The following is an 18685-nucleotide window of genomic DNA, read 5'->3' as shown; positions in this document are numbered from 1 at the left end:
TTTTCTTAATTCAAATTAATAAATGCAGATTTTGTTTGAAGTTTTGTAGGGTGTCATCTACAGAGGTCGCTTTTACGCAAAATTCTTTTAAACGTGCATACTGATAAATGCTCTCCTGATCACTCGTTTTTTCACCAAACTCTTCAATAATACGATCCAAGTTATTATTTTATTAATATAACATCTCAAAAAGATCTGCAAATGTCTGTGATATTCTTTGAGTGCTGGACGTGGAAGCAGCTATCACCGCTATTTGTCTGTGTTATCTGTGTGGAGGCTGTGTGGTCCAGTGGTTACAGAAACGGGTGAGTCGCTGACTCATTGTGTGACCCTGAACAAGTCACTTAACCTCCTTTGTGCTCCGTCTTTCGGGTGAGACGTTGTTGTAAGTGACTCTGCAACTGATGCATAGTTCAGACCCTAGTCTCGTATCTTGTAAAGCGCTTTGTGATGGTGATCCACTTAATACAAAAATAATTTTAAATTTAATAAAAATTTAAAGCTTTCCTTTGCTTAAACCTTTTACACAAAAACAATGCACAGGCTTATTGAAAGGTGGCAAGCCTGTGCATAGCTATATCGCCTTAAAAGTAACTACTAATGTCTTGATTACAGGGCACTCCTGTGTTGCTGGGCTATAAATACACCAATTGACTCAAAGTCAAGTGCAGTGGTTTGGTTCTGTATCGTATGGCAGACCAACCCTTTTAAATCAGCCCTGCAGGGAAATGGCAAAAGAATCAAACCCATGCTGTCAATAGCTGTCAGACTGGCGTGTGGGGTTTTATTTTGACTCGGATCCAGCAACACTGGAATTAAAGAGAAAGACGCAAAAATACTGTGTACAAATACCATGGTAAACTTTTAAAGAGAAACAGAACACTGAAGACACTGCAGTCTGTACAAGGGGCTAACAATCCACTGAAGCAGAGGCTTCCTTGCAAAAGAAACCCATGTGCAGATTAGTGAAACCATCCCAGAAACCACACTCCTAACATGAAACCAGTCTGGACACATCAGCGTTTTCTACTGCACAGCTGCGGCATTCTATGAAATATTAATTCATCGAGTTACATTAAAGATTTTAAATGCACACTAACTGAAGACATAAGGATTCCGGACTGCATCAGCAACAAGCAGGCGGGTTTCTATTTCATTAGAGGGAAAGATTTAAATAAAAATAGGGGCTGAATTCACAAAGCGTGACATACAGTTATTTTAGACAGTGTAAAAAGTGGATATATTTGTAGTGCATGTCTTCTTTTCATGCGTTCAAAGTTAGATGCGGTTAACCACAACGCCATTGAATTTGTTCAACATACGTGAGGTTTGTTTCCACCGTCATCTCGTTCAGACATGTGTAGGCAGCGAGCTGTGCAGTGTGTGGAATGAACAGAGCTATATCGGGACTCTTTCACATTCAGTGGAGCGGGTTTTACGAAAAGGTTCTGTTGTAAGCTCTTTTAGCCTTAACTAAACTCACATTTCTACTTAGCCAGTAACTCTTAGCCACTTTAATCATTAGGAATGTTAAAAACCTTTAAATCTTCTCCTCGTCCTTTAACAGTTGTCAATGATGTGCATAAGACCCCTACTGCATAGCAGTTTCACCCATTCCAGGCCAGGTTTGACTAGCCCCAGTGTATACAGTATGTAAGAAGCTGAGGTATGTCTTACTAAAACTTACAGTGGAACCAGAAATGGATCAAACTGCTATGCAATGAGAGCCTTACTGTATTTCCATCCCGGAATATACAGTAGAGGTAGGCTGTAGCAGGATGTATGAAGTGTAAGGCCCTTTGTTCAGTACTAATCCAAAGTCTGTTCTACATATACTGTAGTTGTTCTTTGTTTTACCCCCCTAACCTGGGTTTGTGCAATAGTGACTGAACTTCACATAGTGTTACAGTACAGTGATGTACAATGTATCAAGAAAATAAGACACTGCAAATTATGCAGAGCAACAGTCTACAGGCTACTAATATATTATAGATATGTAATTTACAAGTAGAATTTTCACAGCACAACAGAATTATTGACAACATTCTGTATTATTCTTAATCTGACTTTCATAACACAACTCGACAAAGCATTCACTGCAATTTCCCAGTAAAAATCATAAAGAATTGAGCTTTATTGAGGTTGTTTTGAGTTGTCCCCGTCGTCCCCGCCCCCCCTTCTGTTTTTGAGACACCCAGATGTAGACATTATCTGGTTCTGTTATGAAAGGACATGTTGGTTTGTAGCACACAGTCTGCAATGCTGGAGTTGATACAGAGTGAGGAGGAAGACATTCTTCTGAGCCAGAATTAGGAATGTAAGGATCTGATGCTGGACAAAACAGCAGAGACTTTACAGTATTTTACTGGCTCAGGACATGACTCTCAGTCTTTCATTCCATTAGACTTTGTATTAATCTCAGTAAAGTGCACTGCTCAGATCCCAACTTCACTCCACCCCCTAGCCTGTACACTATACTAAACTATACTTCTGCACCTGCACATACTAGAGCTTGCCCCTCTTGTTTTAAGAAATGTTAGCAGGGTTAGAAACTCACACTAGCTCTGCTGCTGCATCCAGTCCTGGGTTCCTTCCCTTATACAGTCAACCCGCTCAGATGAGACATATTCAAGAGTGAAACAACTTGCATACGGTTCTAAAAAATTGTTTTTCCATATTTAACTCTTGGCCTGCTCTACAGGTTTCTGTAATCTCCTTGCTCTGTTCAATTCTACAGTACTGCATTGTGAATATTCCAAAACCGGTGCATGTCCTACAGTACATGGAATATGTGGTGGTAATCCTTTCAGCTACAACAGAGCCCTGACGCAATCGAATATTACCCCTTCATTTTCTGGCTAGAATTGCAGAACTTAAAAAAAAACAAAGCATTTTTGTTTTATCTTGTACTGTACAGTAGTTGTTCCTACAGGCTGAATTAAACTAAGGACAAAATAAATACCAGCTTGCAAAACAGGTCATTAAAACCTGATAATCGGTCACTAATGACTTGCAAAAAATGAGCCCTTTCATGCCCAAAACTTTCAAAACGCGTCCACAAAACAATGTTTGACCTTGTGATATGAATCAGCAATGTGCACAGTCTCTGTTTTCAACCTGTTCTCAAGACACAATGAAACATGTTTATTTAACCCAACTTCTATCTGGAAACTAATTCTTCAGACTTCCCGTTTCCTGAGCAATATTATCGGAACAAAAAACAGAAGAGATCCCTTTTTCCTTTGTTCCATTTTTGTTTTTCCTCCCCGAGCTAGAGCGGAGCTTGCAGTTGACATTCACAACCTCCCCCCGCTGCAGGCTGCAGCAGGTCTGTTATTCAGAATGACTCTGCAGCTTGTGTGTGCCCATGTGAAAATGATGGTTCCACAGTTTGTCTGTGTAGCCATTGTCTGATATTTGATTTGTTTATTGTAGCATACGAACCGATAATATATTGATACACTGTGGCTAATCAAGCTCGTAGTAAAACCTGGAATAGAGGTGACTGCTGTGCAATAGGAGTCTTATTTCCACCGCTGAAACTGTATGCATATGTTGTGGATGGCCCTCATTATAAACCATTTCTAAGTCTGGAGATTCAAACTCATGTGAAACACAATATGAAAAGAAAAGGAAACAAAACAAACAACCATATCAGTGTAAAGTTATTTATTCAAAGTCTTTTCCATATATAAAAGTAACAGCATTCAAATGGGGGGCTTCTCCTCATGGCTTTTTTGATTGGTCACAGAAATACCCAATATGTTGAAACACGCTGAAATGTTTTGAAAATAAACTGGAATCTAACATCTACGGTTTTCAGCCCCTCAAGTACTGAACCCTCACAGGTCCAGGTCAATTCAAAATGGAATGAAATGTTCATCACCGGACTGCAATACAACAGCAAAAACTGACTGAAATAAAACCCCAGGCAAAGGAGGAGCAGGGTGAAGCTGTTCAAAGGCTGTTGAGTTGTTTCTACCTAGTCTTCTACAAGATGATCTCATTCCTCTCCGAAGATGCCACGTCTCCTTCTATGCAGTCACAAGCTAATACGTCCTGCTTATCTCTCACAAACATCCACTGACAAGCACATGCTGCACCAAGTCCTATTATAGCAAAGTCTGCTTCTCATGAATTCTTGAAATCCACGCTCCCCTCCCTTCCAATAATCCAGTATGTTTTAAGAAGCTTCAGCATCACTCCTACTGCACACCCCCACCACATGACAATCTGAGCCCTCTGTATCATGAAGAATGAGACCCCTGTGTCTGACACTCCTGTGCTGTACATCCACCCTTGGAAAAGTCTCGGTATTCCTGAATAGATACAGCGAAAAGGCCTCTCCAAAACACAGGGAAAAGATTTTTAACATGCAAGTCTACCATTTTAAAAGTTTATCATGGTATTTTTGCATATTATTTCTGCAGTTTTACCATGCTTTTCACATGGTTTTACTATGTATCTACCATGCCTTGGTTTGCCATGTTTATTAACAGTTCTTTTCCATGCTTTCACTGTGCATTATTACCATGTGCCCAAATGTAGTTTTTTTTTTTTTTTTTAAACTTACTCCACCACCAGGATATTACTAGTTTAGAGTCCAGACATTTAACAGATCTCAACATTTAACTGTTGTCAAAAGTATGCAGGTCAAATGTGTACAGTGTAAGCCAATTCATTTCATTTTCAGTAGTCCTTCACAGTCTTTTCCATAGAGAATTAAATGCTGTAAACATGACTTTTAAACACAAATACACTTTGCAGTAATATATATATAATGTATAATTTCAAGAAATTTCTTGAAAACAAATAATTTTTCAGAAAAATCTTCCGTAGCAAAAGTTTTGCTTAAGTGGATGAGAAATAAATATCCTTTGATGCTATGATAGTATTGTCTACAAGGTGCTAGAAATTTCAAATTTCATATCTAGAACCGTATTCTAGAAAGGTCTACAAAATACTGGATCGTAGGTGAACATTCTTAGAGTATACAGTAAAAGGGTTAGGCATAGGATGATTTCTGTCATTGCCAATAAGTCAGTAGGGGGAAGTAAACAGCTACTGATTTGTTGTCATACAGCTAGCTGGAGAAGGATTCAAGAAGATTTCCAAGCATTTGAGTATCCCAATTCCAACTGCTGTTTCTACTATCAAGAAGTACAAGACTCATGGTACTGTCACAAGCTCCCTCGCTCTGGAAGAAAGAAGGTTCTTTCACCAAGAACAAGTAGAAGAATTGTGAGGAAGGTTAATAACAATCCGAGATTGACTGCCAAGAGAGTGAATTGACTGCAAGTGTGACTGGGGTTTCCATTTCAACCACAGGTCGAGTATTGCATGGTGAAGGTCTCAATGTTCGTTTAAAGTTTACAAAAATACATTTTAATGATGGATATGAGTTTTGGTCAAGGTTTTGTGGAGTGATGGAAAAAAACAATTCAAGCTATTTGGTCATGCTGATAGTTGTTACATTTGGAGAAAGTCTGGTGAGGCGTACAAAGAAAAGAACATCATACCTACTGTCAAGCATGGACGTGGTAATATCCTTCTATGGGGCTGTTGTTCCTCTAATGGCACAGGAAATTTAGTTCCAATACATGGTAAAATGGATTCCATCGCATACCAAAAGATACTGCCCAATCATCTGAAACCCTCCGCTACAAAACTTAGTTTAAAGCTCAACTGGATGTTCCAATACAACAACGATCTAAAGTACTGATCAAAATCTACTGCAGAATGATTAAAGAAGAATACAATCAAGGTTCTGGAATGGCCTAGTCAAAGTCCTGATCTAAATCTAATTGAGAATCTTTGGGCTGAGTTGAAGAAGGCTGTGCACAACAGAAGTCTTTGGAATCTGAATAAAATGAAACAATTTTGCATTGAAGAATAGTCAAAAATCACTTAAAGAACCGTGCCAAAAGCTCATTAACAAACATCCTAATCATTTAAGAGATATTATTATTGCTAAAGGTGCCTCAACTAGCTATTAATTTAATTTTCCTTGTCAGGGTATGAATATTTTTTAATTAGCATTTTTGGAGTTTTGCAAAAAAAAAAAATGCTGAAATAAATATTTCTTGTAACTTTTTTTCCTCATCCACAAAAGCAAAACTTGCTACAAAAGATTTTTCCTATAATTATTTGTTTGAGAAATTTCTAGAAATAACAACAATTTCATTGGGGTATGTAAACTTTTGACTACAACTGTATATAGATATATAAAAAATTGAGAGATTGTAATAATGGCTTTTCCGATTGGACACAAAGGGTCCGATTTTCAAAGCATTTTCTCCAGTCTTTAATGAACTCCTATTTTTTGATTGAGGTAAAATGGCTGGTAATTTTACAAAACTAGACCCAAACAGCTAAGTATAAGCCCAAGTTCTCTTCAGCACTCTCAATGGGTTTGCTTCTCATTCTTTAACATTACCATTATACAACTCCTGCTTTTTGAAAGGAGATCAAATCAAACATGGAGGAAGAGCTTTGAAAATATGGCCCAAAGATCCTCAATATGTTCAAGTTTAAGCATGTTTAGTGATCCCCAGTATGTTCATGTTTAAGCATGTTTAGTGATCCCCAGTATGTTCATGCTTAAGTGTGTTTAATGAGCTCCAGTATGTTCATGTTTAAGCGTGTTTAATGCTAAAGTTCAAATGTTTAGGAAAGTAAAAGACACTCACGCCCCCGCTGCAGAGGGGCTGGGAGGGATATCTGAAGTCCATTGCACCTACAAAAAAATACATTTCTGCAACAGAGACTGCTAACACATTGTATGTGTCAGATTGTATGTGGGGTGGGGTAAACACACACACACACACACACACACACACACACACACACACACCCATGTGTAACCAGTAAAATTGACTCTTAAGATAAACACAATTGGAGCATTGCTGGTGTTCTTGTTATGGGATTTCAATACAGGGTTTTGTTATGGGATTTCAATACAGGGTTTTGTTATGGGATTTCAATATGTGGTTTTGCTGCAACTCGCCCTACCCATCTCTCTAACTGCCTACTGCAAATATTTTTCTTCACTTTACCTTTGACTTAATTTCTCAATTAGGTCTCTACCAATGTGTAGGCAGCCAGTCGCTGTCATTTTCAATATATGAACACAAAACAGAAAAAGAAAGAAAAACTCAATAGTATAGTGCTACATTTAGAAATAGGCCTGTTAAATGAATGACAAATGGTTTGACTATTCTTTCACAAGTGGTTCTTTCAGTGCAGTACTGTGTTTAAGCCTTCACAATTATGAGGTACTGTAGGCTACATAACCCTAGGACCTAGATATTTGCTCATACTGTACTGTATTCATTACACCCAGATTCTGCTTGTACTGAAGACATTGAGGAAGACTTTATATTAAGAAATTCTAAAAGAAATGTGATAGCTTGAATGACAAACTGCTAATGGTGTCCGGTTTCAGCAAGAAACAACTGTGCTTTATATACAATACATTCAATTCTTTAGAGAAAACAAATGAAACGCTGCATGGTAGAAATGGGTCACTGCCTGAAATGAAAGTGACTGAACCCAGTGTTTGAGACAGCCTTCCTCCACTGTGCTGTATAGTAACTGCCTGTCCAGGTTACAGCAGAGAGCAGACCATGCTGTACTAGAGTATAGACGTGACGCAGCCCTCAACTGCAGCCACAAACGGTCTTACTACAGCCAAAAAATAAACTAGCATAATGAACAGCAGAAACGTTCTGCATACACTTAAATACAGGGTCATTAACTGCACTTGGTTACAGTGTACGGTTGTTATCACTTACTGATATTCACTATATTAGTGTGCACATTTATTAGAACACCCCATTGTAGTTTTTGATTTTTTGCGCTTATGAAATCAAACCACTGATCCTGGAAATCTTGGAAAATTGTCATAGTAGGCAAATTAGTGAGGTCTAATTTAACTTATGACTAACAGGCCACGCATGTAATTCATTTAAAATATAAAGAGAAAAGAAACAGAGAGCCACACATGATAAAACGCATGAGACTTTTTAGAAATTTTTAAGATACCTAATTAAAGCACAATGTGGTCTAACATCACTATCACACAAGTGTCTATTGCTTCTAAATCGCAGATTACTGACCAAAAATTGAAATTCTCATGCAGGTAGATATATAAAGGATATAATGTGCACTTAGCACACCGCTGGAACTTCACACATTAACAATATGTATTTCATGTCAGGATGGAAACAAGACTCCAATTGGATAGCAATTCGATCCATTACTGGTTTTACCAGGAGTTTAATAAGACATACTTCTACTTGTTACATTACCTATACACTGTGGGCTATTCAATCATGGTAAAACATGGAATGGGTGAAACTGGTATGCAGTAAGAGTGTAACCTATATTTTTTTCCCCAGATTTTGAAGTATGCTTGTATTTCCAGATGGTTGCTTTAACCATTAATTATCAAAGTATATTTTATTCTTTAAATACCTCATGGGTGAGAGCTTTGTGAATATGTCAGCTGAGATCATTCAAATCTGACAATCAAGGTTAAGAAAAGATCTCTTTTAATATTACTTTGAATTCCCAACTTTGCAGGGGATTTACAGAAAGCTCCAAACCTTTCTGAGCCCTTAAACTGTTCAGCAAATTGTTAAACCAGAGGCATGCCCCTTCACCTTGGTCAGGTTAAGTGTTGCAGTGCAGTGCTGTGTCAATAAACAGGAACACTGGGACTTCACTCTGGCAGGCACTCAATCCTGTCACTGCTGAGGTTCTGGCACCATCGCTCTCACAGTGCTGTGGGGTTTTTATTTGTAAATAGTGTCATTTAATGAAGAGAAATTCAAATACTCCCCCCCCCCTCCCCAGTCAGTTCTAGAGAGAGCAGACCCAGCTGATTCTACCCAAACTTCAAACTTTTGTCTGTGTGTTTTGGCCAATGTGCAGTTTTGTTTGTTCAATGTTTTGTTTTATTTAAATCATTTTTATTTATAATCAAACTCGCGCACCAGCGCTTATAAACCTGCATTCCTCTGAGTCTCTTTCTGATGACAACAGCCTGGCCAGTGACGTCATCCTTACCACAATCCTACAGATACATTTATGTAAATAATAATTAGTTTTAGTGAAATGGGAGGCTGTCTGCTTTCAAACTGTGCCATAGTACTTGCACACATTAACTTTCAGAAAACAAACTTTACCGGGTAGTGTTCTTTAGTTGAACTTCACCAATTGCTGGACAGAGGCTCCTGGCAGCTGGCTATGTTTGTGGGGTTGGGTGGACGGGGGATATGTGCGCACCTTCCTGGTTTGCTGATATTTGCAGGAATTTATCTCTGGCTGTAAACAGTCGTGTTCAGATCTCAGTCTAGGCTGCAATGTGCAAAGCTGTTAAAACACACTTCACACAAACAAGCAGGACTTTGAACATGGAATAAGTGGAGAATGTGCACTTCGAAGAATATCAAACTGCATTTACCATCATCAACCAGATAGTTCCTTATGCCTGACACCTGAAGCAGTCCCAGCAGAGGAGAGAGGAGCTACACAGGCAGTGCAGGAGCTGTGCATAACATAAACACAATGCTGTTTCACTCCAATTGTTTGAGAAAAAACAAAACAAAATACTTTTGTACACCATGTTACCACTTATTCCTGACATGGATCTACAGCGCAATGACTGGATGTGGTGTGCAATAGTCGTCAAACTCCATGGTCTGGATTGAGTCTTGTTCAGTTGTGGAACCCTGTTTCAAGGATAGTCTGGCAATAGTTAAACAAACACAGCTGACCATGTTAATGCCGTAATACTTTAAATAAACACCCTAGCGTTTGTTTACAATATTTGGCAGTAGCTCCCAGTGCCTATTGGAGACCGGTGACTATTTGAGACTCAGCATTTATTATGTAAGATCACTAACATCTGCAAATACTTCAGACGCAATCATGAAAAAGCTGCCTGCACACAACCTTATAGAAATGACATAAGTAAATTACAACAGCAACATCATTAAAGGTTCTGTCAGTGCGTAATAACAGTTTGTATTGCAAGAATAATAAAAACAGCAAAATCCACTAAAGACAGCCCTGTAAATATCAGAACACAAGCATGTATTAAGGTATGCTTGAAGCAGAATAAAAAAACATGGTTTTAAAATTAATAAAAACAATAATATCATCTTTATTAACACATATTATAGATTTCACAACTGGTTTTAAAATGAATAATGTCATAAAAAACTGTATGCATTACATGTACCTTTTAAAATAAATGAAATTCAGTTTTCTTATCATTCATCCTAAACCCCAGGGTCTCGTCATTGCTGTTGAAAAACAAATTGGTAAGCTCGCTGTACAGCCATGTGTGTGCATTGGCTGGAACACTCAGTATGACATGCATTATATTAGTCATAAACCGGTGTTATAAAGAGACCCGGCGTCTATTGATTATATCTCCAAGCAGACTCAGTGCTTACTAGAGACCCAGCGAGTATGGGAGACCAGCGATTATTTGAAGTTTTACGGTAGTTCATGGTTTGAACAAAATCTGGGGGTCTAAACCCCCGTTAAAAGTACTTACTGGGGTAATTAACCTACAATAATACATGACCAGAACTTCGAGTCTAGTCCGAATACTGATCCATGATTTCACTATAAGCTTACTAAGACGCAACTGAGGTTGTTATCTGTCTGTTACAGCCAAAGACCAAAAATCGTCCAAAGCTGTCATTAGCCAGTTTACATGTGGGCTTATTTCACATGAATAGACAATACACGTGAAAATTGGCAGGGAAAGCTTGTGAAAGTGACCCAAAAAATTGTCTCAGTATTTTACTGTGATATTCCAGGAAATGCTTGTGAAATCAACACCCACTTACACATGTAAACACGAGTTTCCAGTGAAAACGTTAATTAGCTCGTTCAAGTCCTTTCCTAAAACTGCTATAAAAAAGTCAACATTGTTTAACCCACTCTCAAAACCAAATGTGGTGGGCATCCAGTAAAGGCGCCCCGAGCAGATGTGCTCTACAGTCTGGAAATCGCAAGTTGGAATCCAGGCTATGTCACTGTCGGCTGTGACTGGGAGCACAATTGGCTGAGCACCGCCCGGGGGGAGGGAGGTCTAGGTCGGCCAGGGTGTCCTCGGCTCACCGCGCACCGGCAACCCCTGTGGCCGGGTGCCTGTGTGTGCAACACCACCAAAACATAGTATTAAAAAAGCAGGCACTATGCAAATCAGACCTTTAACAGCCATTTACGTCAAACATGATGACACGTGGATGCTTTCTCGAGAAACTGTTCCCTGCTCATGTAAGCAGTATTTTGGGGACTTTCACGGTTAACAGCACGAGAATCTAAATGGGCCGTCAGCATGGCTAATTTAAATCTGACTCCTTTCCTTCATTTGCACAGTGTTCAGGGAGAGGTAGGCTTTCCAAAGGGAAATGAGGGGCTTTACATGGAAACACAAAAAGGCACCATGTCCACGTTTATTTCACAAGAAACAGACGTCTTGAGAAAAGCAAACACTCATGTAACGTGTCCTAATGACCTTTGCTCTTGGGCACTGACAGCAGTGCCCGGTCATTGATACCAACAGTAAAGTAGAGTACTTCCGACATTAACCGGCCACTGTCAACAATTCCCACTGAATCTCTGGCAATGTGTACAACTATGCCAATCTGTAGCAAATACAGGTATCTCAATGTGGGACAATAAGTGTTCCACCTGCTGACTCTTATTTTTAGCAGCAGTAAGCCTGGAAAGGAAACACTATTTGTTTACGAAAAAAGGTACGCAGAAAGAAAAAATTTAGCCCATTGTTTGGGTTTTCTATTAGGTGTGTTTCCCTTTAAAAAAGACCCGTGGTACATGCATTTAAATGGAGTTGCTTGTAAAATTTACAATTCATTGTAGTTCAGTCAGTATAGCTTATGGAAGGATACAAAAAAGTTAGAAATAACCACAACAAAACTACAATGCAGCTGTGTTATTACTGTTATCAGCAAGAATATTATCTCTGAAGAATCCTCCTTCTTGATTTGGATTACCGGTGAGACCAAGCTTTTTCTTTTTGCATTTTTTTTCACCCCAGTTATTTTTGGGATTAAACAGATATTTTGGAGGGACTGGATATTTCGGGATGTTAAACAAAGACTGATTTATACAGCATTTTGATTTCCTGGACTATTTTATTTTTTTCCCCCCGAATTGACTCATCTCCTAGTAATCTTTTATTACTGTTTTACTAGGTTTGTGTTTCAAAGCACATGTTTTTTCTCGTTCTTTTCATTCCGAGCATTTGCAAATATTGTGTAAATAAATCTTTTGAGTTTGATACATGTTCCTGTTTCATATTTGCTATTAAGCAGTTCTTCTATTTTCAGTGAGGTGTAGATTATATCTCTCTGTTCTTCTTTTATTTAGAAATAATAGTTGAGAATGTATTTGATTTATAAAGCTGTTTGTTATAAATTGATAGTCAACAGTTTCTAAAATGGCATATGCATTGTTGTTAATTTAAATCTGCTGGTTCTTTTAAATATTGAATACATTTTGTTGAATAAAGCAACAAAGTATTCTGAAATATACAGGAGTTGCTTTTTTTTTTTTACCTCCAGTATATTTTTGTAGTTGCATTTACAACTGTTTCACCACCTAGTACTGGACAATGTCGTCGTTGCAAGGCCAACGTTGTTATTTAGATCTTTATGACTACACTGACCGACACAATCGCCAATGATGTGAATGACCAGCCAATGCTGTCACTGGCCGTTGTTCTTGGGCTCTGACAACCGTGCCCGGTCATCGACGTCACTGGCCGACTTCGGACTTTGGCGGCAACGTATACACTGTGACTAATCAAGCTTGTATCACTGCTCGACGCAATCACTGTCTCTCAATTCATTTCTAACAATCTGGAGCTTGGGCACCTGGGACTGCTAAACTAGGACATTAGTGGAGATATAGGTCTACCAGCAACCACACAGGAGCTCTGCACTGAAAATAGAGAGCTGTGCTCAGTCTCCGGGGGAGGGAATATTTTGGGAAAAATCAGTAGACTGAATAAAAGGGCCTTAAATAAAGATCCAAGTTCTTTTCATTATTACAGAGAACCAAAACCTAAAACCGCACTTTCCTGCACCTCTCGACTGTAAATTCAATGCTGTATAATCCCAGTTTACGACACCCAATAGCACAGACCAGGTTTTATCATAATAGTTCTCTACATTTATACAGTATGTACTGCAATGTACTTTGTCACGTACAGACTGAGAAACAGGCAAACAGGTTCCTCCATAGACCGCAGATTCTGATACAGTCAGCTTGCTAAAGACTAGTAAATTTTATCTCAATTGGACAAGCGGTACTCTAGACTACATGTAAACTGTAAAAAACTGTCAGATAGACCAACAAACCCTGTAAGCCAATATTATGACACAATCAATAAATTCTGATGAAGAATGTCCTTAGCAAGTTTCACAAGCAGTTCTCTCTCGATACTGTATATGTAGAACTATAAAGTTGGTCACACATACACACAAGAATAGCAATCTGCATAGGGTGCACAGACTTGCAAAATCTATTCAAATAGTGCAGTTCACACTGAGCATAGCTTCAGGGTACACCGTTTTAAATTAAAAACAAGCAGCTCTTTCAGTAACAGATACTGAACCCTGCAGCTACAGTAACTCTCTCTACTGCAGTAAAAACAACTCCTAAAACAGAAAGGAAAGTCTGAGTCTGGAGTGAGAATAAATATGCTGGAGCTTTGTACTGTACTGTACTCCCCTCCCCCTAAGAGAAAGGATGCTACCTCCAGTCCAGGGCAGGCTCGAGGCGTGAAGACTAAACCACACTATTTTTGGTGTCTCTGAAGAAATGCTTGAAAAGGCAGTAGAGCTCTCTGCACCCTTTCAAACACGAGGATTGCAAGTCAATTATAAAGCAACACAAAAAGTAGCATGTGCAGGAGTTTAAAACGGTCCTTTTATTCTGAGATTCCCACAGCGCGCACACACAGTGCTTAATCTGTCTATCGCGGGAGCCGCACACTGTGCATTAAGAATAGACACTCTCATGGCTCTCTTCACTCAACATTGCCCTTATACAGTAAAGATTTTCTCATGCAGTTTCATTTCATTTGGGGAAAACCTTCTCAACAAAGTCCTTTCTATTTGAGAATGTAGCCCTCTGGGCTCAAAATCCTAGCAAGTCAGCTTCTCCTGAATTTACACTGATTGCACTGTAGAGGTGAAATTAACAGAGAAACAGAATCAATTAGAAACAATATGTAGCACTTATTTGTGTGTTTGCGCTCACTGACAACATGCAAACAGAGCCCCTGTCATTTAAAAGCAGCAACTCCCTGATGCAAGTTGCTATGGAGCAGACTTTGAAAGGGCCCACACATACATTGCTTCTAGAGGCTCAGTCTCCAAAGTGATGATACTGTCTTTGTGCAGCTCTTAACAGACATGGCTTCTGATTTCAACCCCCCTTTTGAACCAGGTGTTTCTATTACTTTGTCAAACCCCTGTTTACAGCACCACACAGTCAGAGACCTTGGGCACTGCAGGGGATACGGAACGGAAGAGAGTCAATACCTCTACTTTAAAGCTTGCATGAATTCTGACAGGACGGATCAATTCAGATTTCAAACTAGGCAACGTTTACAGCAAAATTCTACTGTCATCACTGTGTGCAATAATAATGTACTGATAGGGGCTGGTGCATAAAGCTGCTCATCACAAGCAACAGTAGCATTAACAAGCGATACCCAATACCTAACCCTAACCCTAACCCTAACTCCTGGCCATGAGTCACAGAAACCAGGACCAGAGGACACAGCTAACACTAACCAATACTTCATCACAGCACAGAAACCAGGACCAGAGGACACAGCTAACACTAACCAATACTTCATCACAGCACAGAAACCAGGACCAGAGGACACAGCTAACATTAACCAATACTTCATCACAGCACAGAAACCAGGACCAGAGGACACAGCTAACACTAACCAATACTTCATCACAGCACAGAAACCAGGACCAGAGGACACAGCTAACATTAACCCAATACTCATCACAGCACAGGTCCACCAGGACCTGCGAGGACACACTAACCATGTACTTCATCACAGCACAGAAACCAGGACCAGAGGACACAGCTAACATTAACCAATACTTCATCACAGCACAGAAACCAGGACCAGAGGACACAGCTAACACTAACCAATACTTCATCACAGCACAGAAACCAGGACCAGAGGACACAGCTAACATTAACCAATACTTCATCACAGCACAGAAACCAGGACCAGAGGACACAGCTAACATTAACCAATACTTCATCACAGCACAGAAACCAGGACCAGAGGACACAGCTAACATTACAGGAGACACTTCTTTACACAGAGTGGTGAGGTTATGGAATGGGTTACTTAGTCATGCTGTTGATGCTGAATCACTTGGATCCTTTAAGACCAACGTGACAAAGTTTTGACATCAATCAGCTACTAGGAACCAGGCTGAGCAGCTATTGTTTTAATTACCATTAGCAACATTCACTCTTGTGCCCTTCTCGATAGGTGTGGGATACAGATTGATGCATCCTGTAAAGAAAGCAATTCGATCCCTCAATGCACAGTGAATGATAACACTCCTGGCGTTTGCTTCTTGCACTTGACTGTATACAGAATACATTTAATGGCATGCACCTGCCGGACAGGAATCCCAGAATGCAGGCTCAATAAGACTGCAGAAGACCTGGACATGGTGGCTCATAAAACAGTGGCCCAAGTCCCATTCCCCTCAGTGGTTTACAGAAACCAACAAAAGTGCAACTCCTTACACCCTGGTAGTGTAACGAATCTCCTGTCAGCGGTTAAATTGTAAATAATACTGACATCAGCTTAAGATACACACTTCCCTCTTGACTACAGAGCTTTCTCTTGGGTTGAATGGTAAGACATTCATCTTTGAACAGCTTGGTTTGGTCGGTGTCCAGCCCTTGCCTTTCCATTCAATGGGCTGAGATGCCAATTCATTACATTAGACCAAAAGAAACACCCCCATAGCACTCTAACCCACATTAGCTACAGTGTGCAGCATAACCCTATATCCAACATTAGGAGACCAGAGTGATTCATCCTTAAGTTCAAAACAAATGGTGCGCAATCATTTAGAACTGAACTGCCCCAACAGACATCATTCAAGCATTCTCACAATCTTAAGAACAAGTGGAATTTATGCCTTGAAAGGCAAATATGCAAAGAATTACTTGAGTGCAACACGCAATGAGAAGCAATATTCACAGGGTGTCTATAATAGCTGGCTTTTAATAGCTTCTCCTCTCAGACTCCCAGAGCTTTGTGTGAGGTCAAAAGACCATCTCTTCTACTTCACACACCCACACCATCCGTGACTGGAGTGAAAACAAGATTAGAGAAGATATTTTGCCCACACTACCTAGCTGGCTGAATTACTTAATTCATCCTCCAGTCAAAGAGGGCAGGGGTTAATAATTTGTCATTGATCTGAAAGCTTTTTTTAATGACCATTGTACTCGCTTAAAGTTTGAAACAAGGCACAAGTATTAAACTGACTATGGTGAAATGAATGCTGTACTGAAATGGATAAAAAGCCATCTGCAGATAGCCATAAATAAGTATACGCTAGCTGCTTGTGTACCACCAGTCAAGGATGTGACACTAATTGCATGGGCTGCTACTTACAGTCAAAAGTGGCTGGTCACAGTAATTATGCACATATAACCACACTGTTGAAGAGCAGTTACATAATGCAAGCATTGGCATTTCATTAACAAGATCGGTTTACTGATTTGGCAACATTGTGAGACAAGACCGGCATAGGCTAGGTAATGACACATACCTGGCATTTTTAAAAAACAGACTTCCTCTTTTTTAAACCCATAGAGCATGCTTGATTATTAATCAACCAAATAGTGATGTACAGTAGCCTGCATATCATATATCTCCAACTTAACAAAGAGACCGAATAAAATACTAAGATTTTGGTTTTGCACTAGTATAAACCCAGAAATGAAAATCTACACCGTTTAAAATAATTAAGTAAAGGGTACTTAGACATATCCTATAATAAACTGACAGTGCATGGTCTCTAACACAACAATTATAACTCTGGCGATTACAGTTCCACAAAGACCTCAAACAGTTAGATCGGCATGCAAGTCAAAATAAATTTGATTTTCTAAGCGATGCATATTGTAATAAAAATAGGAACATGGGAATATACTATATCCGTTTTAAATGGGTATGCATGCGCTGCCGTTGATTGAGTCACACAGGAGACAAAATCTGGACAAGATGCCTACCTGCTTGCTAATCAAATGCATACTTATTTTCAATGCATTTGATATCTTTGCAAACAATTGTAATTATAAGCACAATATCTGAATAACGGAATCGAACAGCATGCAAATACATTGACAATAACCAAGCGACAAACCGGCACAAACACATCGTTTGCCAGATCATGCTTACCTTCCGACAGCTCCAATTCAAGCTCCGCCAGCTTCTCCCGCACCTCAGCGGGAAGATTCATAGCCATCGCCGCTGTCGGCTCCATCAGCAAGAACCCGGCGGAACAGCGCTCAGCCATGCCGGTCTGGTCCGGCAGATCCCTGGGTATCTATCTTTACAATCCTGGTCAGTGGGTGGTGGTTTATGTACACCGATACAGTCCGCGGTTAGTAGAATGCAATGCAAATCGTGGTTTCTGCTAAAAAATAAACGACCATTCAACCAGGAGACTCGTCCTTTTCCGCTGACTTGTTCGGGTTGCTTTGTCTTTTTTCCACTCCCCCTTTGGTTAATTCGCTCTTGCAAAGAAAACCAAACTAATTGAAGTCCAGCCGCTTTCTTCCACAGTCTTCCCTGTCATAGCGCCGCCATTGCAGCAGCAACAGCGTCCAGAACGCGGCGCGTGCACAAGACGGCCACCGCTGTACAGTGATGCTACCGGCGGTATCGATTTAGAATAAATAGTTAGGTTTTTTTTTTTTTACTATCACAGTACCCATCAGGTAAATTGTCTTAGTATTTTGCAAGTTGTATGACATTGTTATAGGTATTGTATACTTTCATAAATGGATACCGGTATGTTCTTTAACAACAAAAAGATGCAACCATGTATAAAAATACACACTGCGTAGAGCCTTTTAATGTGCATACACTTTCTTTAAAACATGCAATGTGGTATCCTATTGTTACTGATGTAGGATCCTTAGTTTTTAATAGGTTATACCACACCCTCTAAATAAACACAGTTGTGAATATAACATGTATGACTATCAATCCTTTATGAACGTGTGCCCTGTCAATAAATCGAGCGCACATATACAATTACAATCCTACACTGTCATCGTTTTGTGAAAACAAATTGGACTGCATTGCAAGTAATACTCGCATCTAAAGTTCTTGTACTACACGAATACAGCGTGTGTTAAATTTCTGACCGACACATCGGGTGGTGGGGGGGGGGGTAATAGTATAGCAGTTTAAACTATAATAGTATAGCAGTTTAAACTATAATAGTATAGCAGTTTAAACTACCTCTTGGACCAGTATGCCCAGCTAAAAAAAAACAGCAAGCATCTCATAATCACCACTGCTCGAATAAATCCTGCAGTGACTGTCACCTGAGCTAATTCT

At 39.6% G+C, this 18685-nt stretch overlaps 1 protein-coding gene across 3 annotated transcripts in view; it reads right to left on the bottom strand.

Moving 5' to 3' along the window:
* LOC121322940 (disco-interacting protein 2 homolog A-like) overlaps positions 1 to 18438 on the bottom strand; it is a 114920-nt gene extending 96482 nt beyond the window's left edge. The window contains exon 1 of one of the 3 annotated variants that reach the window (XM_041263583.1): positions 17516 to 18438. In XM_041263583.1, the coding sequence (XP_041119517.1) occupies positions 17516 to 17633 (118 nt within the window). In that variant the 5' untranslated portion in view covers positions 17634 to 18438. The remainder of the gene's footprint in view (positions 1 to 17515) is intronic. The other 2 variants (XM_041263581.1, XM_041263582.1) reach the window with 2 other exon arrangements.
* Positions 18439 to 18685: the final 247 nt, after the last annotated feature.

The sequence above is a fragment of the Polyodon spathula genome, chromosome 11, assembly GCF_017654505.1.
Source record: "Polyodon spathula isolate WHYD16114869_AA chromosome 11, ASM1765450v1, whole genome shotgun sequence".
Classification (NCBI taxonomy): Eukaryota; Metazoa; Chordata; class Actinopteri; order Acipenseriformes; family Polyodontidae; genus Polyodon; species Polyodon spathula.
This window is presented reverse-complemented; position numbering and strand designations above follow the sequence as displayed.